This window comes from Dermacentor andersoni, chromosome 3 (genome assembly GCF_023375885.2).
Source record: "Dermacentor andersoni chromosome 3, qqDerAnde1_hic_scaffold, whole genome shotgun sequence".
Taxonomy (NCBI): domain Eukaryota; kingdom Metazoa; phylum Arthropoda; class Arachnida; order Ixodida; family Ixodidae; genus Dermacentor; species Dermacentor andersoni.
This window is the reverse complement of record NC_092816.1, coordinates 131,563,401-131,591,228: the sequence shown is the minus strand read 5'-3', so window position 1 is coordinate 131,591,228 and position 27,828 is coordinate 131,563,401. Positions and strand designations below refer to the sequence as shown.

Genomic DNA, 27,828 nt, shown 5'->3' with positions numbered 1-27,828 from the left:
GATAGAGTGGCTTTGAAGAAAAAGAAAAAAAATATTGCGGAGATGTATAGGAATATACTAGAATTAGAAACTACTACAATGGTCATGATTAAATGGAGCAGGCTAGGTGACTATTTGTCACCCCGCCGTTTCAAAGCGGATGTCAATAAATGAGGAGCAGCAACAACGCAAGCTCACTTCCCTTCCAATGGTTGGTGATCCTACTTAAAAAGATCTCCGCATTGGCTCAACCGCCTATTGACTGACTATTGGCGGCGAGGAGTTACGGTGTCGCCATCTATCGGAAGCGCCTGGCTGGCATAGTATGAGGGATCACGTGGCGCGCTCCTCATAGGTTTTGCTGTCAGCGCTCACTGAAAACACCACGCACGAGCTCTCCCGGACATTTCTGTAAGTGCTTTCGAAACGAGAGAAGTTTGTTACTGTCTAAATAATAATCATTGGCAAACTGAAAGCACAGAATCGTTTGCAGACGCTATCTCTTTACGGAATTCGTACAGTGAACGCCACTGCGCGCGGTCGCCGCGATGGAGTCTCCCGAACCGGCTTCTTGCGTGAAAGGTAGGTAAACGCTGAGAGCAAACTATGTGAAATATGTTCCTATAGTGTTTGTATAACTGAGTGGAGCGTAATAGAATGAATGCTCAATGCAGCGATCGCACAGATTCGCAGCGACAGACTGCGCGTCTGCATGCTTGTTCGCGCACTGTTTCGCTTTCACCGCGTGCGCGTTTTCGCACCGTGCCATGAGCTTTAGGCCGCAGAATATGAGCATTTGACAGTATACAAGCAACCATTGTTGCGTGAGCGCTATCAGAGTTGTTGAAAAATAATTTCATTGTAGAGACTTCGACGGGGACTGTGATGTGCCGTCGCGACGATTCAATCTTTTTTTTCTTCTTCTAAATTCTTGGACGTTTCAATAATATTTCTCGAGTTGCGTCGCCCTGTATGTTTATCGGTGTTCCCAGCGTGCGATTTCCCGCTGCTTCTTTTTTGTAATCCAGTGCATTAATTCATAACACAAACATGACCATATGCCATGCTTTTTATTTAATGTGCTTCTCACCGCTCCCTTTCCACTCCAGTGAACTTGCCACTATCTATAGCATCGACAAGTTCATAGACCAAACCGTCATGACATTAATCGGGCAGCGGACTTGGGCGAGCGTCTCAGTGCGCGTTTTCCGAACATCACAGACCCGGCGCCGTAGCAGAAATCTTCCTCGCGCCTGTGCTTGCTGCATACCCGGGTTGTAGCCGATGGCTGTTTGCCGGTTTTATGTTTCGCGAGCCAAGCTTCACGCAGCTTCTTGTCCTGCGGCTACGAGTGAATAGGGCTGACACCGGGCTCCGTTGCGTACGTCTGGCACTGCGGCACCGAGCAGTAGCCTACCATGTTGCGCACCTTCAAAGGCAGCCACTACCTATTGTGTTGCTTTCAAGCGTTGTAAAGGAGGCACTCGAAGCGGGAGAATCTCGCCACTAAATGAGGAGAGCAGCGTACAAGGGAATTGAAACTCTCGTTTTCAGCTCGCTTCGGCACTCCCGAAGCAGCCAACGCGGACGCTATGTCCACGTGATCCCTAATAGCACGTCACGCCGACGGTGGCGCCAGCTTTTCCAGTGGTGGAGCTCGAGGCCAATACGCCGGCAACTCGAGAGAAAACTGAACACCGCACGCCTAATTACGTAACATAATACTATGTTTCGCGTTTTTTGAGAGAGGCTCGTGACAAACAACCATTGGCAGACGTCATATCAGGATCGCCATTGAGCGCTGCTACTCTAAACTTGTGGAAGCTCTCTGGCGATTCTGGATGAAAACGCGATAAATATTAGGAGCTGAAACAGGGAAGAAATAGCCTGCCTGCAGAAAAAAAAAAAAAAAGAAAACGCTCTGATTGGCCCTCGCCGCGGCTCCGAAGACGGCCGTACAAGTGGGAAAATGGGCCATGGGCAGGATACGATAGTGCACGGAAGAGTATACAGCTCGCATTTTGTGTGTGTGCGCGTGCGCACGCGCGCGCGCGCGTGCGTGCGTGCGTGCGTGCGTGCGTGCGTGTGTGTGTGCGTGAGAGAGAGAGAGACAGAGAGAAAGAGAGAGGGAGAGGCATAAATCCGCTGGCCGGGTAATTTTTTATCGTCATGCCCGTGTTCATGGAAAAAAAAAAAAATACAGCGAAGAGCGTTGGCGTTATCTTTCACTCGTTGTGAGCCTGCGTCGAGGCACTGTTCCGCAAGCACGCGTTTTGCCCTCACGGCTTCGCTGGCGCAGCTGTGTGTGTTGTGTCGCAAGGTCGTGATCGTTGGTATCCGTGGTCGGAATTTTTTTTTTTTTTTTTATTTCTCACCGGAAACTTGTCTGCCTAGGAACAAAGAGCCTGCATCCCACTTCACTCTGACGCTGCGTCTACGGTGAGTTGCCTCTTGCGTGTCGGGAAAACGCGTGTCTGCTGATAAAGCTTCCATGTTTATGACATAAACGAGCGCTCCCTTCAATTACCAGTGATTCGTTAGTGATTGGTGACCAAAAAAGAAAAAGAAACCTTGGACTCGGACGGATTTACCTTACAGATAACAAATGTATGCGTTTTAAAAATGGCTGTGGTCGAAAAAGTTCCCAATATTACACGGGGCCGTATATTGGCTCGTTATGTTGACTCGTAACTGAAAGAATTCTTTCGGTGATCCACAGAATCTCGTTTTGCGTCTAGCGAAATCTTGCCTTCGGTGCTGGTAGAATCAAGGCCTGTAGTAGTCGTGAAAAATCTTCATTCTTCATTCCAAGTTCATTCGTGCACTGTGTTGTTTTGAGGTCGCGCGTAAGCTGGGACATGTTGATTGCATTTATTGTGTCCGACTTTGTGTGGATTTAACGTGCTGTGCCTATAAATTTTATATGATCTCTGAGCCACATGCAGCCAGTAGCAAAATATTTTCGTTTTTCCGAACTGTTTTGGTAGGCCTGAAGACCTGGCCCGATTCTTTCGCCCATTATGACGAGATACCGCGCACAATGCAATTCTCGAAATACAGTCGCCGAGTTCTAGCGCCTCGCTTTCACTAAATTCACACATTTAGTGTTTTGAGAGGCTAGTTGGTTTATTCTAATGACTTATTGCTAAACGTGCGAAATTGGGAAATAGGATACGACTCAGGAAGAAATTTTGGAAGCGTTCTTTTTTATCAAAAGAAAATGTAGCGCCTGTGTGAGTGGCACATCCATATCGTTGTTCAGTACGGGAACGTCTTTTTTTTATTATTAAAATGTTCTGTGGGGACGCGAGGGTAGGTTTCTATATTCCGGTCGGTTTTTGTATGCGCCTGCGCATTTGGCCTCTCTTGTAATGCTACCTTTTCTAACGCCCAACGTTGCAAGAAACCAGTCGGTAGTCCACGCTCGTTCTTTTCTCATTAGCTCTGCTTGTGCGGTGCACTCTTTCCCAGTTTTGCGCATTTCGTAATCGGTCCCTAGTAGATTCACGCGTCAAAGGAAATCTGCAGCACGGGAAACTGCATAAACTCCTTCCTGTTTTGTGCACTCTAGAACAACATCTCTTTGAACGAATGCGGCAGAAGCGTGTCGCAAACACCGGCCGTGGTTGCTCAGTGGGTGTGGTGTTAGGCTGCTGAGCACGAGGTCGCGGGATCGAATCCCAGCCATGGCGGTCCGCATTTCGATGGGGGCGAAAGCACCCCTGTACTTAGATTTAGGTGCACATGAGAGATTCCCGGGTGGTCGAAACTTCCGGAGCCCTCCACTACGGCGTGCCTCATTATCAGAAAGTGATTCGGGCACGTAGAACCCCGTGATTTAAATTTTTTAAGAAGCGTGTCGCATAATCCGTTTAGCACGTGGAATACATGCACTGGCGTAATGCGCTGCGAACGCGCATCAAGTTAATTTGCCAAACAGGAACAAATCGAAAACCGGGAGCAGTGTTTAGAGAATTGATGTCATCGGCTAGGATGAAGACTGAGAGGGGTAACCCATCCTTCGCTTTTCACTCAACGAAGAAGTTTGTTTGTTAAAAAGTGGCACGAACATGCTTCGGACGCAGGTAGCCCAAACTTGATGGGCTACTTGCAAATGAGGGCGCGTCGTACAGAAAATGCATGCTTGGACACATATGAGGCGCTTGTGCCGCATTCGTTTGAACCGAACAAATGACCACTTTTTTTTAATAGCATTTTTTTAACCAACGGGCAATCCGCTTGAGGGAAGAGACAATGACTAATTCCCGTAATTCCTGTAGCGCTCAGGGATTCAAACGCGGTAATTAGCATTCTTGGCTGTCGGCACTTCTTGCGCCCCCAGCTACCGTTGGGTGATTGCTAGGGGCCAATTACAGTACCAGTGTGTCACAAATGCCGTCGCTTTTATCGCGTACCACAAAGCATATCAGCATGGTGCCTTCCAGCGCCCACGGACGCTGCAATAAAGCGCCGGCCGTCATGCGGGCCGGTTATCGCGTTTGAATCGCTGAGCAATGAAGAGGCATGTAGAACATGTGTAATAACGTCCACGCTCACGTCGCGTGGTTCCGTCTACCGGACTACATCAGGGCACCTGGCTCGATTGTGCATGCAAATATGTTCTTTATGCACGACGCTGTAATTGAGCACCTGTGCTGCGGACATGTTTTGAGACTGTCACAACGCGCACGTGCCTGCCCAAGTCTGGAAATAGAAAGCGTATCCGCATTCCAACAAAGTATGTTTCTCTGTCATTCGAGAGAAACGTTTTGCGTGGACACATATGTCAGGGCACGCGTGTAAATCGCGATGGACAAAAGCGATGCCAGGTGAGCATTGGCGAATTAAACATGTTATACGAAGGAACGATTTCATTTGCGGTGAATTATAAGCAGACTGCATACTGCACACACATATTTACATGCAGTACATCAATTTATATTACTTGTTTGAATTTTCGGTGGTGGTGATAGTGTCGTGTTCCAATTGTGGCTTTTCCTGATGCGTCGGTTTCGACTAGCGCAGCTGCGGATCGAAATACGCCAAGCGCCTCAACGAACTGGATTGCCCAGGAGAGAGGATGCTCTATGCCGCTTGTCGAAGCGTGCGTCGATGGCCTAATTGTTGCAATATCAGGCATGGGTGCTACAGGTTCTGTGTTACAATCCTGCCATCGAAGACTTTTATTAATGTTTATCTAATTGTTTATAACGTGGTAATTTGTCGAACATGATGAGTCTGCAAAGTCACAGGGCCGTTTAAAGCAAAAAGGACGAAGTTTAGGCATTTCTGCGCACTAACCATCATTGCCATGCTGACTGAATCGCCCTGCTTGCAGCTTCCGCAGAAACTAGCATCTACGTGCTGATGCTTGAAACGGTGAAATACTCTCGCTGCACATTCTTTAGATGGCGCCATCATCCCGTTAAACGCACTTAGCGTTGCGGGCCAGATACGTACGAATGCTTGCCTCGAACTTGGCAAGATAGCGTGGCCTTAAAAACATGCAAGTTCGTGTAACCGATAGCGTGCGTCGTCATCGGGAAGGACAAAGAAGCATGGCACGCAAATTCTCGTATTTGTAGCACGTAAACCAATGAAACGTTAAAACACTAATTGTATTGCTGATATCACGAGAAGCCAACAAGGACACCAAGGAATGCACAGGGTAAATTATTTGTACTTACTAATTGAATTAAAGAAATATAAATTAATGGCAATGAAAGGGGATGAAAAAACAATATGCCCTCAAGTGTCCAACGATCCCACGTCCTGGGTGAGCATTCGAAGTTTTCTAGCGGCATCTGTCCTTCGTAACAGTATCGACTGTTCTCTGTCGCCTTGAAGAGCCGATCGAGAAGCGCTATGGGCGTGATTGTTGCTTATGACGCCGCACTGATTTGGAAACGACTGAAATTTCACGTCGTGTCCTTCCTTAACCTTGGTATGTATTAGTTATCTAATCCGGAGCACCAGTTCTTTGTGTGGTCCGCGTCGCCGGGACAATAGTAATGACTTCAGTGCTGCCTTCACGTCACTGAATGTGGACAATCTCCGAGGTTATTCTTAGTTGACGAGGCGAAGTGAAGCGCGAAGAGTTGTGAGTTCCGCAGCCGTCGATGTCGTTGAGTGACACGTCTTGAAACTGATGGTGGTGGCTCTCGTTGGGAATATCACGGCTCCAGAGGAACACTGGAAAAAAGCATCTGTATAAATATTTACGTGGTCTGCGTATCTCTCGTGCAAAAGGAGCAGAGTCATTTGTTTAAGAGCAGGTGATGATAGCTCAGATTTTTTTCTAATTCCGGGTATACGGTGAGATGTGAGACGCACTGCAGGTCGAACCAAAAACCATGGAGGAATCGATGGCTTACTGGCGGGGGTTAAGTCTGATGGAGGGCGCGTGTAATAAACCGAAACCGAAATAGTAGAAAATGATGCCTGTGGCCTATCTGACGGTAGTGTTGCAAGATGATGGGAACGGGCTCGGGCAAAGTGGATAATGTGCACTCTCAGCCCTTCCACCGAAATTTGTGTTTGTATTTGTTGGTGTATCGGGATAGTCGCCACTCCTGATGCGCATTTAGGCAAACCAAAACAAACTCTGAGAGCTCGAGGTTGAATAGCCTGTAGAGCGCGAAGATTTGTCCTGCAAGTGTAGGGCAGTACGGGCAAAATGTATCACAAAAAGCCCAGAAAGAGAGCCCTGTACAATACCAACATTACATGCATTGACATTCCCCATGTCTTTCCCCCGAAAAATTGACAAGCTGAGAGATTGCCGTCAGGCACTGTGTCAAGTAGGTAACGTGCGGGCTCTGTGAGAGATCTCTGTCATGATTATGCTCAGAAATCTGTGAGTCTTATAAGAAATGATGTGACCATTTATAGAGATGGCATAGGTTGTACTATACCTTTCCCGGTGAAATTGGATGCCTGCTTATTCTATAGCCTCTTTCCATGTTTCTTTATGTTATATATATATATATATATATATATATATATATATATATATATATATATATATATATATATATATATATATATATATATATATAATATAACCTGCGCATTGTACTATTATCCATATATCACCGTGACAGGAAATAAACGGAGAAGTCAGACAACATAACGACCCATTGGTGTATGACAGCGCGACAGACGAACCATCGAGAAAAGAAAACCACAGGACGAGCGCTGACTTTCAACTGAAACCTTAATGCCAGACGCTTGCAGTGCGCAGACATCTCGGAGCGGGCGCAGGAAGGACCGCTATGAAAAATATAAGCAAATAAACGCGTTTAGAATCCTCAAGGTTTCCAGAACACAAGGAAATCGAAGGCTGCGCGGCGCACGCTTCCCGCAGTTTGCGCATCCGAGTTGCTTCAACAATTTCCCGCTGTGTCAGCTGCCCCCTATGACTATACAAAGTGGCGGTTTTGGCAACTGTTGGGACACATCCACAATCAAGACAGTAGTGTGACAAGTTCGAGTTTGCTTGGCCTTCCATGGAATTGTAGTGCACCCGCAGCGACCTAATGCCAAACATATATAACTTGTTGCAGCGCTGTCGTGATTGTGCATCTGTCCCCATGTTTGCCAACACCACCATATTGTATAGTCACCGGGGAAGGACGTGGCGGGAAAGTTTTTAGCAGTTGGGAAAGGGAAAATGTCGGAAGCATGCGTCGCGAAGCTTTTGATTGCCTTGCATTCTAAACAACGTGAGTACTTTAAGCGCTGACATGCTTATCTTTTTCGTACCGGTTCTTCCTGCGCGCCTTCTGAGACATATTATATTGCGTGGGTTTGTCATTGAAATTTGAGTAGGAAGTAGGCGTTCGTCCTGCGGTTTTCTCTCTGTCTCATCTGTCACGCTGTCATATACCAATGGAGCCAGACTGCCTAGCTCAGCTTTCCACCTGGCTGATCATAACTATATGCTGAATAGCAACGTGCAATGAAACGCCATTACTGAGCACATGCAAGGTTGTCGACACTCTGTAACGCGAACGGAACTGAAATCGCACCTTTAAATTAGGTTTGTTTTTTGCTATGTCTAACCTCATGCCATTGATCCTACTCGCGGCATTGGCTAGGCAGCGGCGGCCTCGTTGCGATAAACACAGAGCGAAAAAATGTTCGCGTAATTAGGATGAGGCTGTGGAACTTATGGAATCTCAGTGGTTTATACGCGAGCGGACGAAATCTGTGGTTACGCGCGCTGTCTCCCACAGAGATCGGCACGCCCGTAACCGTGGCCGCGTGAACGGCTTCACCGGACAACTGGACTGCGCATGTGATTGGCGTGCTCTTGCGCGAAGCGTCCCTTGCAGGCAGACAACCACGTGCGGCGACAGCAGTGATAAGCATCGAGCGAGCTTGTGCTGTGAGACTAGCCTGTTTCAGCCTGGGTGTCGTCACGGTCGCTACGGCACTGTTCTTGGACGTCGTGCTACTTGTTACCCTCAGAAACACCCCGAGAACGTATTCGCAGGGGTCACCCGACTCCGGCACTGCAGCGAGGCTTCCGTGGCAAAGCAACGAGGGCTGACCGCGCGACCAAGTGAAGCTGTGAGTGACATCTGTCCCCACTGCGGCATGAACCAAGCTAGAGATATTTCGTTGTAGCGCAAGCTGAACAAGGACAACAGAGAACTAGGTGATAGGTAGGCCTCAGAGTGGGGCTTAGGCGCCAACTAGAGCACAATGGGGAGAGCAAGGAAAACCGCGATATTGGCAACGACGTGGATAAACAGCAACCCTTAACTAACCAAGTAGCTTAAATTTCAGTTATTCTGTGACTATAATACCCGATATGAGCGGTTCTACCATATATTCGCGCCTCGTGACCAGATGTTGTTTCGCGGAGAGTCTTTTCCAGTGAGTACTTTGCCGTTTATTTTACAGCGAAACTGTTTTTGGCTAGGGTTCCGTGAATTTTTGTTTTGCGTCAACAGAAATGTGGGCCGATCCTTGTGATAGTGCAGAAAGGGTCCAAGCGCAATCGCACATACCCCGGTGGACTCCGGGTAGTGGGCTCCGGAACTTGTAACGCGCCCTTCAACTATGCTTGTCACACCTGGGACCCGAAGAGGTACACAAGGGTAAGAAAATAGGTTTTTAATCGAATGCTTAAAAATAATTCTAAGGGTAAGAAAACACATGCAAATGAAGTGTAAAAGTAAACATAAAATGACACTAGTGTCCGTACATAGTTAAGTTATGGGGTCCATAGGGCTAATGATAAGCCACGTGGTGGTGGTATATGTCACGGGATGCGGAGATGACTTCGCTCAGTAATAGCTTTTTGAAGAGCTGAAGTTACGATCGTGAGTAAAATTCTCGCATGATTGTGTAATTTTCGCGTCCCAGGAGCCCATAGCACCAACGACGATGGCGTCGACGGTCACTCGTTGATACTGCTGTACGAGGTGTCGACGCACAGGCTCGTGCTTCAATATCTTAGCGTCGCGGGCTTCGGAGAAGCCGTCTGAACGGTTGTCAAATCGGCAGCAAACGTCGACCACGACCACCTCGTCACCGCATGCTAAGACGAGGTCTGGGCGCACAATGGTGTTGGCGACTGGTCGGTTCTCGTATGCGATGGTGAAACGATTTCGGCAGTCGGTGCGCAGCCGAGCCACGATCTTGTGGTGGCGAGCGGTATGCATGGCGCTCTTCGACATGCAGGGGACTTGGGGCAGTGTCGCCTTGATGTGCCCGCAGACCCTGCGCCGCTGGTCGCAACCAGACACCCGCATGGCTCCGTTGATCAGTGCTTAGCCCAAAAGGCCGACCCGCGTCGGCCATGTCTACGTTCGCACCGCCCTCTCTTTGTTGGCGTTCGAAGCGCTTGCGTATCTAGTTTCCTTCCGTTCTGCCCTCTTCTGGTGGCGGTGCCGTCGAAACGTCACGCCCATATATTTTCCTCGGGTTCCTCGGGGTGGCGGTCCCGTCATCCACGCGAATGTATGTAAGGGAATGACCAACCCTTCACCTACCGGAAAATGGGGGCAAGCGAAGCTTGTCCTGCGTGCACTTGACCTTCGCCACGGTTAAGAAACCCACAGATAATTGTGCCGGATTGCATCGGCCTCCCGCTACCTCAGCTCGGGAGCTTCTCGTTGCTGTCGGATTGCCTTAACCGCTGGATCGGTGTGCCGCCCGCGAGGCCTTTCACCTGCGTGTTCTCGCCGCCGCTCGATGAAGGCTGCCAGTTCCTCGGGGCAGCGCACAGCGCCTGGTCGTCCCATACGTTTTCCCAGAATTAACACAATGGAAACGAAGTGGGCGCAGTGCGCGCGAGAACCATTTCCGCCCTTTTTTCCCCGGCGGAAGCAAAACGGCATTGATTGGTCGCGCGTGGCGTGAGCGTGCGCCTATGCTGCCTGAATCCTCGCTAATGACTGTGAACTCATCAAACCGCCTTTGAGTGAGTTTTCGCGTGACTACATTGCCACCGAAACTTGTGAGCCAATACAAGCTTCGCTTGAAAACCAGAAAGGCAAGTTGCCGTTCCACATTTCGAATTTCACTTATGCCATCGTAATGGGGAGGCAGCGTATAGTTCTGGCTCCCGAGGAGCAACGCGCCTACGAAGAGCGATGTCGCACCACCAACACCACCGATGTGCACGATCTTCATCGGTGGTGTTTGGTGCCCACCGGCGACGATTGCATTTTCGCCTCTGTTCCTGCCGTCGCTCTTCGTAGGCGCGTAGATCCTCGGGAGTCCAGGCTATCCGCAAATATGATGGAATTAATATAATAATAACAGAGGTGATTCGAGAGTGTGCGTGCGTACCTATCGTCACGATGACCACCGATCAAGACCATAAATGTGTTTGTACCATTGTTCAAAATTACGTGTTACTTCTGTGTCGTGTGCTTAACAGCTTTTCTGGTCATCCACTTTCATAGAGTGGAATGGCTCATATATTTTTTTTAGTCTAGGTGTTTCTCGGCTGTTTTCAATAACTAGTGTTTGCTCACGTCACCCAGGGCGTCTTATCGGCTGTGATCCCATGGGGCCTAGTTCCGTAAGCGCCACAATATTTTGGTGCGCCATTCTCGCATTTTGTGTGCCTCAAATAAATATACGTATTGTGTGTTGTGACTCGCCGCGTTTAACTTTGGGGTATTCACGTCCCACGAATCACCTCACCCCCTTCGCGTCCCCACCGGCACTCCTCTAAGGTGAAGGCTTGGTTCATTCTTAAGATCATCCCGGAGGCCTCGACCATAGCGTCTCTCACAACCGCAGTGTTTCTTCTGGGTCAGACCAAGGCTATTTTCACGGCCACTACCCTGAACACCCTTAACAGGACGGCAAAGAATCCTGCATCAACTATGCTAGAGGGACCCCAGGGCTACAAGCGATGCGGTACGTTACAAGCGCTCTCCTGGCCACTGGGGCTCAATGTGAGTCGTGTGCGCATGCGCAGCAGCCACGAAAGCCGCGATGGGTGCTCTCATTTAAGTTATACATATAGTTTCGGTTTCCAGGAGCACTAAGGCATATTCTTTGACGAAGCGTCTACATACATATTGCAGTGTTGTTTTACTGAGTTCATTGTAATGGCCCCAATAGGTACGCTACACATTTCCTCGATAAGTATTCATTACTCTATTGGCTTCAATATTCATGGTCGTATAAATGTTCAACGCAGTTAGCAATTATCAGTCGTGTAGCACACATGCAGCAGCAATGCCGAAGGCTTTATTCACACAAGCAAAATTGAATTTTTTTCATACACAATAGGCAGTATAAAGAAAATATTCACTTCACAGAGTAATGTAAACGCCAGAAGTATAACAAAAGTTGTGTTCAACAAATATTTTCGTGCTTTATATGACTACAGAAACAATGTCGAGATATCCTGAAATAGTGTACCGTTTATTTGAACATTTATTGAAAAGGACGGAATGCACAAAACACAAAAGTAATTGCTGTTGCCTTTCATGCAACAAGCAAGTACATATTGCTTTACGAAAGCTGAGTAGTGTTGCGACTCCTGTTTCTCAAACCCTCGACCGGCGTTACTATTGGGTAGCGTGGCGTTGTCGCCATGCTGCAGGCGTCCGGTAGACCATGACGGCTAGGCCGGGACGAGACGATTTCTAGTGCGAAACTTGAAGTGTTTTTTCAAAGTTTCCTGAAAAATAAGAAGAAGAGAATGAATTATTGAAAATAAGTACATTGCGGGGCCCCTTAAATAGACCCACTAAAATCGCAGGCGGGGTCTTGCTCACATCAAAGTCACGTGACGTGCACTGATTCTGGTCGGGGACGGGCAGCTGATCCCTTCTCCCAGGTGACGTGGCACGTCCTTGCCTCCTCTCGCGGCAACCCACGGAGTCTGGACGGGGATGGGCCGCTGATCCTTTCTCACAGGTGACGTTGCACGAGCTTGCCTCCTGTGGCGGCAACCCGCGGGTTCTGTTTGGTTCGCGGAAAGGGTGCTCCCCTGGAGTCGCGCCGTTTATGAAATGGGTTCTCCCCTAGAGTTGCACACGCAAAGGGGCCTGTCATCACTGCGGGGCGCCTGCCAGAGCGGCAACCACTCGAGACAACCATAGCAAATTAGAGATGCATCCTCCGTTTCGATTAGGCATGGTCTTCGAGCATCCTTTTTGCCCGGGGTGTTACACGCCAATTGTAACAGTAGCAAGAACCTAGAATATCGCCAGAATGAGGCAGCTAGCCAGAAACCAATTGCTTGACAGCATTATATCGCAAATTGAGCATTTGCGCGTGGTCTATCCGATCAGCAGTTTCAATAAATTGTTCGCGCTCCTCCTGTGCGATCACTTGCGTTCTTGCCTGTTGACCGTTGCGTGGCGAGACTGTTTGCTTTTACACAGTAAAAAAAAGACATAATTCTCATAATTGAACAATGTTCGAGCCATTACACTTTAAGAATTACCTATTAATATTCAGTACGACTTATTTTTAAAGAAGTAGGTGATGTAATGAGAGCAGCATTCCGGGCCAAGTTGGTAACCCATTACTCAAGTATTATTGCGCAACAAAAAAAGACACGGACGTAAAAGAAGACACACCAAGCGCGAACTTTCAACTAAGTTTATTGTACCACTGAATCGGTTTATACATGTGAAGCAGCATAAACTGCGCATGCGCTTACATGAATACGAACTGCGCATTCGAAATTACTCATAACTATGTTACATAATGCGCAGTCCGTTTTCCTGTAAGCGCATGCGCAGTCTATGCTGCTTCACATGTATAAACCGATTCAGTTGTACAATAAACTTAGTTGAAAGTTTGCGCTTGGTGTATCTTCTCTTACGTCTGTGTCTTTCTTGTTGCGCAATAATACTTGAGTAATAGGTGGTGCAGCTACTGAAGGAATAAAAATGGTATGTTACTGGCTGCAAGAACTGACGCTCAAGATCCGAGCGATCACTCTCTTTTGTTAGCTCGAGATTTTCGTGGTTTTCAGCCTCAGTATTAAGGCGCGAACTTTTGTTTAGAATGATCTTTGTGGTATTGCATTAAAAGCGTATTTAACGGACACCTACCGCACTGCTGATTCAAAGGACGGCAAAGTGGGCCTGAAGCCGCACATAGCCAGAGGACAACGACAGCTGGCTTGGCCCTACACTCGGCTTGTTTCTGCATGCTCGCACATATTACCTTATGTATATTGGCATTCGCAAAGTTGTAAAACCCTCATAACTGCTTATCTTATGTTTGGCGAAAGTTTCTGCAATGGAAATTGATGAGATTCGGCGTTGGCACCACAGTATTATTATGATCGAAAATAGTGCTCCTGGTTGTGAGTGTAAAAGACAATTTTCCACTGCATCACCATCTCTGGCTGGGACACGAAACTGGCTCCTGTGTCTGGGCTGGTTTAAATCTTGATATCATTAGGAGTCCAGGGGCGCTATAACGTAAAACTATACCAAACATTTATATTCCAATTCTTCAATCAGCCCTCCGCGATTGGTCAAAAACGTTTTTGGACCAACCCCGCTTCACGTGTCTGTCACGCGACGTCACGAGAACCGCGATAGCTCCCCATCTGATATGATGTGTGCACACTGGTTATGCATGATTTGACCGAACAAAAGAAAACTATTTCTGATTCGACGCCTTTTCGCCATTAGCCTTCGGTTATTGGTCAAAAGCTTTCGGGCTGCACCGACTCCACCTCCCTCTCACGCGACGTCACAAAACCGCAAATACTCACCGCGTCAAAGTGTAAGCAATATGCCGAGCCGAACAAAACAGAATTTCCTTCTGAATAGCCGGACGCTGCCCCGTTCCGAAAGGAATGAAACATGGCTGCCGCCGATTGCTCAGGCACTCGCTTCTCGCACCTGCCGGAGAGCGTGGATTTATTTGCGTGTAATGAACGTTTTTGCGTGACCGTGTAATGTTTTCGAGCCCTTTCGACACGTTTACGACCTCGTCCTGCGAACTTGTCTTTGTTGAGGATCTGTTTTAGCATCATTCTTAAGCTTCCGTTGCATGCCGCCGCGTTTGTCGACGAGCCACCGCAAGCTAAGTAAGGGAAAGCGGACCAATCGCAGACGCCGGCACCGCCCTCTTCACCTGGTTATCGATTTTCAGTGTACTGGCTCGCTTCATAGAAACCCTCTCCACTTGAGCGTGATCCACACCTGGTGTCAGCCAATTAGATAAGACAAGCCGCTCAGTGTAGACAATGTTGTTCGTTTTTCAAGCAAACAAAAGTGATCTCTTATGAACGAGGAGAGCGCTTGATAAGTCTTTTCAAACAACCCTACAGGTGACCGCCCGATGCTTGCGTCGATGGTTATGCAAATTTGACGTAAGGAGATTGGAATAGAAACATATTGGAATAGTTTTACGTTATAGGGCCCCAGAACTTCAGCATTGCGTGTAATGGAAAAGCCCGTAATCTTTTGCGGCCCATAAACTGTTCTTTCTGACATCGCTGCATTGGTGGCTCGTCGCCATTGCCTACTAGCAATGCAGTGCGAGTAGGCGATGGCGACGAGCAAATGTACGGCAGATCAGGATGGTGAACATTTCTATTGCACAAGTCAATCGTACAGACGCCAGTGGCGATGATCAAGCACCACATAAATAAAAACGATCTTGCGGTCGTGCTCAAACAGGAAAGAAAAAGTAAACAAACCTATCTATTTGCCACGCAGTGTACATGCTTGAAGTCCAGTGAGCCACAAATGGACCGAAGTTGGGGCGTAGCTGGCGCCGCCAGCCTCACCGCCTTCTTTACGGTGGTGATGATGATGAATTCCGGGTTCTTCTATGTCTCCTTCATTGAAGAATTTGGAGTTGACAGAGAGGCAGCCTCATGGCCCGCCAGCGTCATGTCAATTGTGTCACACTCGTCAGGTAAGTGTAGCCATTGCTGTCATCCTATGAGGCACCAGTTTTAAAGCGAATAGCATTCGTTGCCTACCTCAACTGCCTTGAATCCTAGCTGTACAGAGTGTCCCAGCTAACTTTACCCAGAGTTTAAAAATATCCGAGGGCCCGCGTAGCTGGACAGAACCATGGTAATGCTGTTTGCCGTCGTTTGGAGGTGCTCAAATTATATTGTATTCATTTCGCCTAATGAGATAATTAGCCTGATTTAATTATTCAACTTCTTAAATATTATAATTAGATTAAAAGTGCTACATAAAAGGGTTTTTCCGAGCGTGAAAGAAGCCCGCGAATACACGCAAAGTATCTCAAGCGGCCAGCGTGCGGCAATTTTGCGTGCATTTGCGGGCCTTTTTCACTCTCGGAAAAACACTTTTATATAGGAGGTATTGAGCAACGGAAAGCTGTATCGGGAGTTTTTCACCTCGCTCTACAATTTTCTCATTGAGATTTTTCATCTAACTATATTATTTGCGAAGTTGATTAGTTAATATTTATTATCTAATTACGCGGAATGAAAAATATAATTTGGGTATTTCCAAGCGACGGCAAACAACATTACCTCGGTTCTGTCCAGCTACGCGACATTCGCATAGTTTTAAACTCTGGTTAAAGTTAACTGGGACACCCTGCGTGCGTGCGTGTGTGTGTGTGTGTGCGTGTGTGTGTGTGTGTTTGTGTCCTCTTACGTTCACCCAGTGGCCTAGGTTGCCTACCTGGTTGAGCAACTAAATGGTCGTGATGCCATCGTGGTCGTTCCACTGTCGTCATTCTATCTTTGTGATCTTACATTAGTCATGCCGTGGTCGTCACGCCTTCTACCAAGACCGCGTGACTCTAGGTGACTGTTGCTGCTTAGGGTGGTGTAGGGCAAGGAATCCACCAAGCCCATCGACTGCTACGTCAGGTCATAGGAATGAGAGAAAAAGGGTTCATTGGCTGAGTTACACGGTTCCAATTACGAAAGCCCACTCCATGCAGGAAAAAGTTAAACGTCCGAGTTTACATCAGGACCCTCGGTCCCACTTTTCCAAAAGTCTCCGTGTTAATAGCGTTGTCTTCCCTAGGCGAGTCGACTAGGGAATCTGAAAACTGTCCAGCAGCACATCACAATTGATGAATCCGTTGCGATACCACGCGCATGTTCGCAACACTGCACAGTAACCCTGCCTCCGAAGCCACATGATATGGAATATACGGTAGGAAGGCAACCTGCGAATAAAATGTCGCCGTCGTTATTTTGTAGCATTGGATAGGGCCTTTTTTCATCGTTAGTTCAATCTGCCAGGTAATGGGGGGGCTGGTTGCCTCTTGTGGACCCGTCTAGAGTCGGTGTATACGCTACGTTGACGTCCGAATAGGCGCTGATGTATGGGTGGGCGTTTGCATTGTGGAAAACGTCTAATTAACACCTTTGTGATGCTCAGACGTAACATGACTAATAGCTTGAACCACTGGGTATGGACTCGTGATAGTTGTGCCGTCGTCGCCGTCACGCACACGCTATCACTCATCCCTTGTCATACTGTCGTCGTCGTGCCGTCTTAGTCGTGCTATCGCCGTCATTCGCGGACCTTCATACGGCTGTCGCCATACCGCCGTCATCACGGCATCGTCGTCAAAGAGTTCTCACCATCGTGTGGTACCTGTCATACCGTCGTCATAATTTATGAATGGCCATCTCAACGTCATCATGCCGTCCTCTTTATACGCCTTTGTCGCTCCACTGATATCATTACTTTGTTTTTAGTCGTGCCATCGTCCCTGCGTCGGCGTCGCACGGCCATCGTCATGTGTCCATGCTCACAGGTGACCTTGGCAAGCGAGTGCCATAGCAAAGTGGGATGGTATCAGAGTATGTGGCATATGGCCGAAGTAATAAAAGTTTCAGAGTTACCGCTAAGCGTGTGTAATTACCGCTACTTCAGGTATAGGGTCCGTCGTTTCATTGCTCGATTGCTATTCGCATTACCGTCGACGGTCATTGTGAGGTGAGTGCTGCCGTAATTTAGTCTTCTGATAAGATATGCCACTCGATATACGTTGCAAAATATCAATCGCGAGTCGCCACCAGACGTAGTTCGCGACAATAAGCAAATACATTTTCAGCTTCTCTGCTATCAAAAATGGCTTGTGGTTAAAATTCTACTTGCTACAAGGCCACAACGTGATCGCCTCAGCGTTAACAACCGCGTGGTTTGCTTATCGTGTTCTTATATATCACCATATAAACCATCGCTTATGGAAAAACTAAGTGCTTCCCTGAAGCGTTCACTGAGTGGGATCTCCGACACAGTCATAGTTGCTTTATGCCTAACGGCTGTCGCAACGGGTGCTGAAATTTGCGGTAAGATCAGTCAGCTTCGTGTTCCTGTGCAGCGCAGTGCATCTACAATTCTTACACGGCTATGCGCTATTGATGTCGAATTTGCGGATGCATAAAAACAATTCTGAGAATAATCTTTATAGAACTTCACAGAGGCTTGTATTAAATATTAAATATTAAATTTCGATACATCGTTCACACATAAAGTTACTGTCGTGTATCTGGCCACGTTATGTGCCACGTCTAAGAAAGTTGAATGCCGCAGACAGAGCATCTTGTTTCAGCCAGGCACGACAACAACGTCTCACCGTAGCTCTCCCTGGCTTTGGCTGTTTCAATTTTCAACTAAATAAGAGAAATAATAGAGACCTAAGTGATTCGAGCGTTCACAAATCGACGGCGTCTAGAAAGTTGCAACTCTGACACACTTTATTTTGCGCGGAGAAATATGTAATGTTTGGGCAGACCACTGTAAACTAACTCAACAGACACAGAAAATTCCAAACCCAGTTGAGGCGTCACGTGTTAATATAATACTTAGTGATACCTTGTCAAAAAGGCAAAGCACCGCCGGCTGATTGCTAATAAAAAGAATTCCGGTACGATTAACTGCACGTAAAATTATAGCTCCCTAGGACCTAAAGTTTGTCCCGGGGATGATCCAACTAGAACAGCGTATTAGAATGCATGCATAGCGTGAGCGGCAGTGGCTGGACTTTATTGTCATAATACTTCAGTTTATGTTTTAGTTTATTATCCTTTAAATGCAATGAATTGGTAAGAGACATTATACAGATGAGGGTCTCAAAGTCAGACTGCAATGGGACCCTCGGTAATGATAACAATGGAGAGATGTATTAAAGAAGAGCAAGCTAACTAAAAGAAACAAACATAACGGCGAAAATCCAACATAGAAAAATAAAAGTAAAGAAAACAAATAGTCTGTATACAAGCCTATAGTGCGTAAACGAACTGTCAATATATACAAATGGCAAATGTAGTGTAATCAATGACGTAAACTTAGTTATACCTATAAAATCGCTTAAGGGCATGACCTAATGTATGAAAGAAAGAAGATTTAATGCTGATAGGTAAACCATTCCACAGTTTGATAGTATCGAAGGATGATGTCATTTTGCCATAATTAGAATGAACCATAGGTAGTAGAAAATTGGAGTTAAGTGCAAACCTGGTATTAATGTTATTGTTGAGGTGCCTGGAATCAATGAATTGGTATGAGAGTTCATTAGTAAATAATTTATAAAACATAATTATTAGATAATGGTTGAACAAGTTCGTTACAACAAGGATGTTATTTTCACGAAGTAATAGAGTAGCACTGGTCGAAAACCCACTGTTAGTGATAATGCGTATTGCTTGGTTTTGTAAGTGCTGAATAGACGAGATACGACAGTGACATGTGTTTCCCAGGAAACAGTGCCATAATTAATGTGACTGTGAATGTAGGAAAAGTATAATGCCAATAATGCGTCTTTAGAGAAGTATGCTCTTGATCTGATGAATTATCGAATACCGAAGGCACACTTTTGCTTTATGAAGGTAATGTGTGTTGCGAAAACTTTAGGTTAGAATCTATTTTGACGCCCAAAAATAATACACAGTCGTAAAGGGGAATGTAATGATCACCTAGAGTTGTCTCAGGCAAGCCAGGTAGTAGTCTTTGGCTAGAGCGGAAAATCGTCAATTGAGTTTCTGAAGAAATGATAATTAAATGATTGGACGAACACCATGCAACAATATGGTCAAGCTCATTGTTTAGTTTAAGTATTAAAGTTGTTAAAGAACTGGTCACGCAACGAGATAGTAGTATCGTCTGCGTATAGTACACAACGTGCCGATTTAAGACACAAGGGTAAATCATTAATATAAATAGAGAATAGTAAGAGACCTGGTATGAAGCCTTGTGGTACATCTTGGTCAATAACTTTAGTTTCATAATAAGCCCATAGAAAAAATTGTTTCTTCTCTCTTATGTAGGTAACTTTTTAGGAGTCTTAGTACTGGACCGGTAATTCGAAGGCTTCTAGCTTAGTAAAAAGTATGTTATAATTGTATCAAAAGCTTTAGTGAAGTCTAAGAATACCGTACCAACGAAGTTACCCGTATGAATCGAGTGACGAATATAGTCGGTTAGGGATATTAAAGCTTAGTTAGTCGAACTGCTAGCGCGAAAGCCAAACTGAGAAGATTGCAACAAATAAATTTTTAAGTAATTATTTGGGCGCTTACAAAACAATTTCTCAACACCTTTACTAATCGACCATAGAATAGAAATTGGAGATTGTTAAACCTCCGTTTTATCATCGTTCTTATGTACAGGAATAAAGTTAGCCCTTTAAGGCGAAGTGGGGAAAAATACGATATTTAAAAATATTATTAATTATAATACAAAGTGTATCAGAAATAAGGGGTGCTACAAGTTTTAGATGAAATACAGAAATATTATCTAAGCCAGGGCTAGTATTCTTTAGAGGTAATACCATGGAACATACCTCATCTGCAGGTACGGGAAAGAGAAAAAAGGAATGATTGCAGCGTTAAATGGGGTAAGTAATAGTCATATGACGACTGCTGTAGATGTTATAGAAGTAGTCATTGAAACTATTTGCTTTGCTAGAAGAATCAGTATGAGTTTTATTCTTGTAGTTTATTTTATCAGCTGTATTACCGGACTTTGGTAAGTTCATGAACGCATTAAGAAGTTGCCATTGTTTTTATATTATTGTTAAAATAATAATGAAAGTTCAGAAGCAGGCATGCTATTGTCGAAACAGATACGAAGGATAGATGTTCTGGGCATTAGTGTTCCTGTATGTGCTCCTATAGGCCTACGGTAGGCCGTGAAACCAAAAAGAGGCTAAAATGCAGCTTTTCAGTAATATCTGATAAACAATAAAGAAAATTTGATTGGGCGATTCAGCTAAGTTTTACTCAACTCGCCTAACGTTACAAATGCACCTGTGCCAGTTATGGTCGAAATGTTAGCCACAGTGTTTGGAACAGTTTGAGCAATAGTAGCACACGGAAAGCATCATTTGTTATCTTGAATTTGAAACAGATTACTGTGCGCTGTCCAATTTTCGGAGCACGTGTACATAGCTTATGGCATGGACTGATTTATTTCAACAACGGGTCTTCAAAATGCAAAGCATCTTCTTCAGGGCTTGTTTACCAAATTTTATAGCGTAATAATTTCGCTGCTGTTAGGGACAATACCAACAGTTTCTATGCCACAAGAAGCAGGACAGACCTTTGACGTAGATTTCCACCTGCTCGAACAATTTTCTCATGTTTGCTGTGCTTTTGTATTCACGCAACCAGTCGGTGTCGCTGCGGTGGCGTCAATGGCTCGCATTTTAGAAATACCTCCATCCCACTTTTTTTGTACACATTTCCACCATTTCTCGTGCTTACAGGTCTGCTAGTTTCATGCGCTCAACGGCACCTGTCTGTCTTCCAGCTCGGCGTCATTGGCAGCGTCTTCCTTTGGGCAGGAATCCTGGGAGCCGTCTTCGCTCCCAACATGGCCTGGATGACCGTGACGCTGGGCGCAATCCATGGCGAGTTACGCTTTGTCAACATGCACCGAGAGCTACATAGTGTCAGTTGTCTATAAATCTAAACACAACTCAGTGAATATATTTCGGTTTAGCCCCACGCTGCTGGTACTCGAGTTTCGCGCCAAATTCGCATCGTATAACTGAAGTTCCAACCTAAATTCAGCAACCTTGTACTGCATTCTTAGGTTTGTTTCCAAATATTAAAGAACCGCTGTCATGTGTGTTCGTGGTAGGTCGCCATCAAAAGGAGCACCGAAAAATATTGCGCAGATCTAAGGCACATTTTTGGAATATACCTCAACCGAAGCTTTCGTAAACCTTTTGCAATGCTACAGAACTCTTCATCTTCCCCAGCACGCTTTGCTGAATTGGAATTACGTGCATGCTCATAAGCAGGACCCCGCACTCGTAGCAGTAGCCCGGTGTAACTATGGCGTTGCGCTGTTGAACTCGAGGTGGGGAATTTCATTGGGGCTGCGTGGGCCGCACTTCGATGGGGGCGCAATAGGGAAAAAAAAGAGAAAACCCTCGTGCTTTTAGATTAAGGGGCACGTTAGGGAACGAGAAGTGGTCAAAAGTATGAATTCGGAGTCGCCCGACTACGGCGTGCCTCATAATCGGATCGTGGCTTTGGCAAGTACAATCTGAGAATTTAACTTAGCGGAACGCGGAAAACCCACCACGGTATCTACGCCACCACAGATTGTACCTTCATCCGGGTTCGGCCCACCTTGAATCGTGTGGTCGGTATGATTAGGCAAGTTCACTGCTGCATCATTTGTAAGATCGGTCCACCTTACTGGGCAAGAAGCGAACCGTTGATTATAAATAAATCCTCAAAAAGAAGCTTCAGAAAGCTCCGATTTAACAAAGCAGTTATGAGCTTGAAGGTGTGTATTTGCGGTAGTGAGGACATTTATGTACCGTTTGCTATTTTTCTGCGTAATTTATTAGACAATAAAGCCGGCCTCCCGCAGATCTGCGGAGACAGTACAGCGGGAGCTACATGTAAGCCATCTCGTTATATTGCGTGATGTCCTATGCGTGAGCTTTTCAGCATAACAGTTGCAGCAGTTACGATCGCCAAATTCCGAGTGGGTCTGGCTGCAAAGTTTCGCTTTAATAGGCTCGCAATTTTCGCCATCCGTCTTCATCAGCAATACGTAGAGAAGCCCAGTGTGCCACTGTCACCAGAAGAAGGAGCAAGTTCGCTTGTCTTCTGAGTACTGCCACATGAGAAAACTGCCTACGAAAATGGCCTATTTTTGCTTCACTCGCTTTGAAAATCTGCTGGCTGTTGGTGGAGAAGAAGTAGCAGTGTCGATTGAAAGGCGCAGAGATAACGGGGGTATTCATTCTGTTTCCGGTCGAAGGCGGCAGTTATCCAAGTTCACATGTCTTGTTATGCAACACCAGATTGCAATTACAACCTTGGTACAAAAAAATTAACACAATGGCAATGGCGCCATCAAAATATTTTTATAACTTGTATACAAAAAAGATGCAATCTACTAAAACTTGGAAAGAAGGGCGATATGTGGATGTGAGCGACAAAGAAAATTTTGTACTGCGGCGTACCAAAACAGACGTAGAACGATGTATGACATAAAATTAGCTCGGATTATCGGAAAACACGATTCCATATTTTTTGCTTTTTATTTTTTGCTGGCTGACGTGAGAATCAGATGACTCTGCGAAATATCCTCGAACTGCGCTTAAATATTTAGTTCTGACAACGAGATCAGCGATAGCACAACGCGTCACAAAGCCGCAGGTACTTACAAGAACGTTATTTTGCTTTTCTCAAAAAAAATTAAATTAAAATTAAATTATGCGGTTTTATGTGCCAAAACCACTTTCTGACTATGAGGCACGCTGTAGTTGGGGACTCCGGAAATTTCGACCAACTGGGGTTCTTTAACGTGCACCTAAATCTAAGTACACGGGTGTTTTCGCATTTCGCCCCCATCTAAATGCGGCCGCCGTGGCCGGGATTCGATCCCGCGACCTCGTGCTCAGCAGCCTAACACCATAGCCACTGAGCAACCACGGCGGGTTTGCTTTTTTCCATGGTGTTCCAGCTAGTGCCACCTTTTACACGTGGAGAGAACAGAGAAAACGTTTACACAAAGGCTGAGAAGTCGGCCTGAGCCAGGGCTTTCTCTGGCTTGCTACTCTATGCTGAAGGTGGAAATTATGTGGCATGATATAAAAAGGAAAGGGGGTAAGTAGAACAATAACTCTCTAAACTTGTCTGTCTGTTCATGTGACTCGTAAAAAAGCTAGAGCTGCTCTTACAATCACGACAATACAAGGCTGAGCAGCCAGAACAGTTTCATCAAATAGACGAGTACAGGCAAAGACCAGCTTTTGTGCACCTTGTGCGTACTTGGCACAAACGCAAAGCGTGTGCGCAAGTGCTTCTGGCAGCTGACAGTGCTGACAGTTTGGACCACTGTGAGTGAAACCAGTGTGACCTATGAGTATCGACTGGTGAACGCCGACACCAAGTCGAATCCTTTTCGCCGTACTTGTTTGATTACTTTTCCAATGCTGACCCGTCAGAAACTTCATCGCTTCCGAACCGCGCATTGCATTGTCCAAACCGGGTACGAAATCATTGCTTCATTGAGTCACGTGAACATCTGTGTTGTAACACTGGACTCAACTACCAGGCACCACAGGTGTTTACGAAAATGGAGGGCAGGGCGGACAAAGTAATGGCTTAACTAAATTTATGGGTATTCCGAGCCTCCTTGCACAACAAATCTACATAGGGAAATATTAGGCCACCTTGGTTAGGCCTACAACTTTTTAAGATTCCGATCAGCTATGATACGTGTAGTGTGTACTCGTAAGAACTGAAACCGCAAACAACGGACAGACTCCAGCAGCGCACGCTCGAGCCTCTGATGAAGTGCAGTAATACGCAAAAGTGAGCGTCTTCTCCCGAATGACGAAATTCTGGCGTGAAGTGTCTCGGACAAGTGCTAAGGTTGAAGCTGACGGCAGTCATAAACCCCCGTCTTGCTATATCGCAAGGCCAGCGTGCAATATCTATGCCACTGGCTCTGGTTCTCGCAGTAATAAGAATTAGAAGCCATATGGTAGCTATTAGCAGGCATACATCAAAAATTGCATCAGCAAACGAGGAAAGCCCTAAAGGCCCACACGAATTTCCCAATTTAACCTTAACTTCAATGCTTGAGTATTCACAGCGACCACTGAAGTCTGCAGCCATCAACATGAAACCTCTTATTAAACTGAAATAGAGTTCTATGTTGGACTCTTTGTCCGCTCTTGCTTCTTTCATTGACTTTATCCTTGCGCCACATATCTTTCCTGAACCTTTACTAGACTTTAGAGAAGGCCGCTTCGTTTATTTGCTGCGACCTCCTCCCGCGTATACCAATACTCGATGGAGATTTCGTTAATAAACCTGATAATTGATCACGAAAGCTTAGCAATCAGCACTCGCACTTGTGTTCTTCTCTCATCCGTGTGTTTCTCGAGCTGTTTCAGCATGAAATTAGCGTACCACCTAATTCGCGCCCAGAATGGGGTTCCAACGAACGATCTTTAGCTCTCACCGATATAACATAAAGTGTACTTGGTGCAAAAGAAGTTTCGCGTGAATTTTATCTTGTCTGGCTTTGGCAATTGTACATAAAGTTACTCGTAGGCTTCTCATTTACGAGCGACCTCGTAACAACTTGCGATGTCAGTGCACACGTATGGACATAAAGTGTGTATATTGAAAGTGACTTTAATACCTACGCTCTGAAATGCTCCTCGTACTGTGCGAACCTTGATTTCAAGAGCGCTTCATAGTGCAAACATTTACGTCCATCAAACTGAATAACCTGTCAAATGCTGGAAGAAATAAAAAGACATTACTGCACAATTTAACACTGTGCGCAGCATCCTTGATGTGATTGTCGCCAGTGTAAGTGATTGGCGCTCATACGGTCAATGGGCTTCCGTGCCTCAAAGCTACATGTGTACTATAATGCCTGCAACTGCCATAAAGGTACAAAAATGGACCTCCTCGACACCTTTACGGGCTCTAGTCCCATGTTAAGCAGCACGCGGTACTGCTCACGAATATTCCCGCCATCATGCATCTTCTCTTACGGCACAGAACGTGTTATCCTTCAACAAAAATACAAAGTATATCAACAGCATGCGGTATAGCTACGGCGAGCCGGCAGGTCGTTGCTTCTGGCAACGAGCAGCGCCAGAAATTCACACGTTCGTTTGCGAGCTATGTATCTTTCATGGAAATTTCAAGGCAAGTTCTTCAATATTGGCGTTTACTCAGCTCGAGCTCAGGACGTGGTTGCTTAAGTGAGCGCTCTGCAGTGAGCACTTCACGGGTCTGAGGGGCGAGAGTGCAAGCATGATCAAAGTGAAGCTACATCGCAGGACAAAATACTACAGCTGGTACTATTGCACTTCCCAGCGAGACGGAAAAGTGTGCGAGTGCACTTACGCGGCGTTCTTTTTTTTTTTTCACCGCAGGTGCAGGCGTCGGAATCGTCTGCGTCACTCTGGTCATAGTAGTCATGATGTACTTCGACAAATACCGCGGTGTAGCCAGTGGCCTCAAGTTCGCCGGATACACTCTGGCTTCGCTGTTGTTTCCCACAATACTCACATCGCTGAAGGATGCCTACGGGTTCAGAGGATCTATGCTCGTGTACGCTGCGATCACAATGAACGTGACAGCTCTGACGCTGCTCTTGAAAGAGCCTCCGTGGGAAATGAATGCTCGGAACCGTAAGACCGAAACATCTAAGGAAGAAAGCGGGAGCGTTTCCTCGATTACCGCTGCCCCTCTGGATAGCGCGGCTTCGAATGCTTTGGCGTTTCGAGAAGGCGCTGGAAGCAATGGTGCTGGATTTGCAGAATCGATAAACCCAGTGAGCTCTCTCACACCAAATGGTGTTGGTGCGGTAGACTCTATTCACAACCGGGTAGCGAATTCAGAAGTACCAGTGACGCATGCGTGCAACAGTAGCAATGAGCAACCCCCAGAGAATTCAAATAACGTAAACCTTTTTAAAACCTGGCTTCAAAGTTTTAAGTTTCTGAGAAAGCAAGAAAGCACCAGCCAGACGGCTGGCGTGGAAAATGGAAGCAATGGAAAGCGAACAGCAACGATTATGAGTGAAAATAAAGCATCAAATATAACAAACCAGCGCACTTCGCAGAAGTCTCAGCGCTCTTGTTCGTTATTTCGAGAAGTCGGCAACCTGTTATCTAAGCCTCGGTTTTACGCTTGCGTGTTGGCGGTCGTGGCGATGGACTACACGATGGCCGTCTTTCCAGCGACCATAGTGGACTACGCGCTTGACAAAGGGTCATCCCGGAGCCACGCTGACCTTTCTGTGACCTACTGCTCACCAGCCGAGCTCTTTGGTCGTATTGTGCTTCCGCTAATCGGTGACTGCAAGTTCGTGAGCAGGACAACATTGGTATCGGCGAGCTTCTTCCTGCTCGCCGCGACTATGCTGGCCATACCAGCGACTCCTTCCTTCCTTTCTTATATTCTCGTGTGCGCGTGCGCTACAATGTTCACGGCTTGCTTGCTCGCCATGAAGCCCGTGGTGATTGCCGACTACTTCGGCATCGAGAGCATCGCCACCAGCTGGGGTTTCGCTGGAGTGACGCTGCTGCCTCTGCTCCTGTGCAGTCCGTATATTATCGGTAAGTTTCCCGTGTTCCACTTGTTTACTCTGCCATCTTGCTGAAGAAGCAGCGCAGAACCAACTATAATTATGCATTGGTTGCACGTTAACGAACTCCAGGTGGTCAAAATTAATCCGAAGCCCCTAACTGCGGCGTGCTTCATAACCATATCGTGGTTTTCGCACGTAAAACAACAGAATTTAAATAACTTTAGCGAACTATACTGTTGGTTGATGCTGTGAGCAGGATACATAAATGTACAAAATTTGTCTTCTAAAGTGTCCGACTCGTGGGAGCGTGACGAATGCTGATAGTAAAACATGGTCGCCAATGAAATACACTAGGAACTTAATAAATAATGATGGGCTAGTTGGTGAGCCATGATATTGATCAAACAGTGCACTTGAAATAGATACGTTCACGCACACAGGAAAAAGGACCTATCATACGCGTGCATTTTGAAAAATGAAAAAGTAGTAGTGGCAGTTCAGCCCCTAGGTATGTCCTTTTTCAGGTGTGCGTGAACGTGTCTATTTGAAGTGGGCGGCTTCATTAACACCTTGACCGACCAATATTCGCACATTTATTATTCTGTCTCATGTCTCGCTCTCCTGCTTGTCTGTTTCTATATTGATAAGATTGGCCCCTACGGCTGATGTTGAAAAATCGTTCGAAAAGCACTGATTGAATATATGGATGAGCACGCACATCAACAAGAAAAACGGGACAGCATTGTTGCACGCTGAAATCTTTAGTAGCGCCAGCTTCAAGTTGACATTGCGGACAAATGCCTTCAGAAGTTTCTAGCACGCTCTAGAAGAACAATACCTTCCGTGCCCACTAGGA

At 46.2% G+C, this 27,828-nt stretch overlaps 1 protein-coding gene across 4 annotated transcripts in view; it reads left to right on the top strand.

The window, feature by feature from the left end:
- The first annotated feature begins 1,479 nt into the window (after positions 1-1,479).
- Positions 1,480-27,828, top strand: part of LOC126525269 (monocarboxylate transporter 9-like) — a 32,275-nt gene continuing 5,926 nt past the window's right edge. The window contains exons 1-5 of one of the 4 annotated variants that reach the window (XM_055067594.2): positions 8,303-8,553; positions 12,218-12,375; positions 15,150-15,351; positions 21,148-21,291; positions 25,813-27,000. In XM_055067594.2, coding sequence (XP_054923569.2) covers positions 15,180-15,351; positions 21,148-21,291; positions 25,813-27,000 — 1,504 coding nt within the window. In that variant the 5' untranslated portion in view covers positions 8,303-8,553; positions 12,218-12,375; positions 15,150-15,179. Of the gene's footprint in view, positions 2,419-8,302; positions 8,554-12,217; positions 12,376-15,149; positions 15,352-21,147; positions 21,292-25,812; positions 27,001-27,828 lie in introns of those variants that run through there. The other 3 variants (XM_072287292.1, XM_055067595.2, XM_055067596.2) reach the window with 3 other exon arrangements.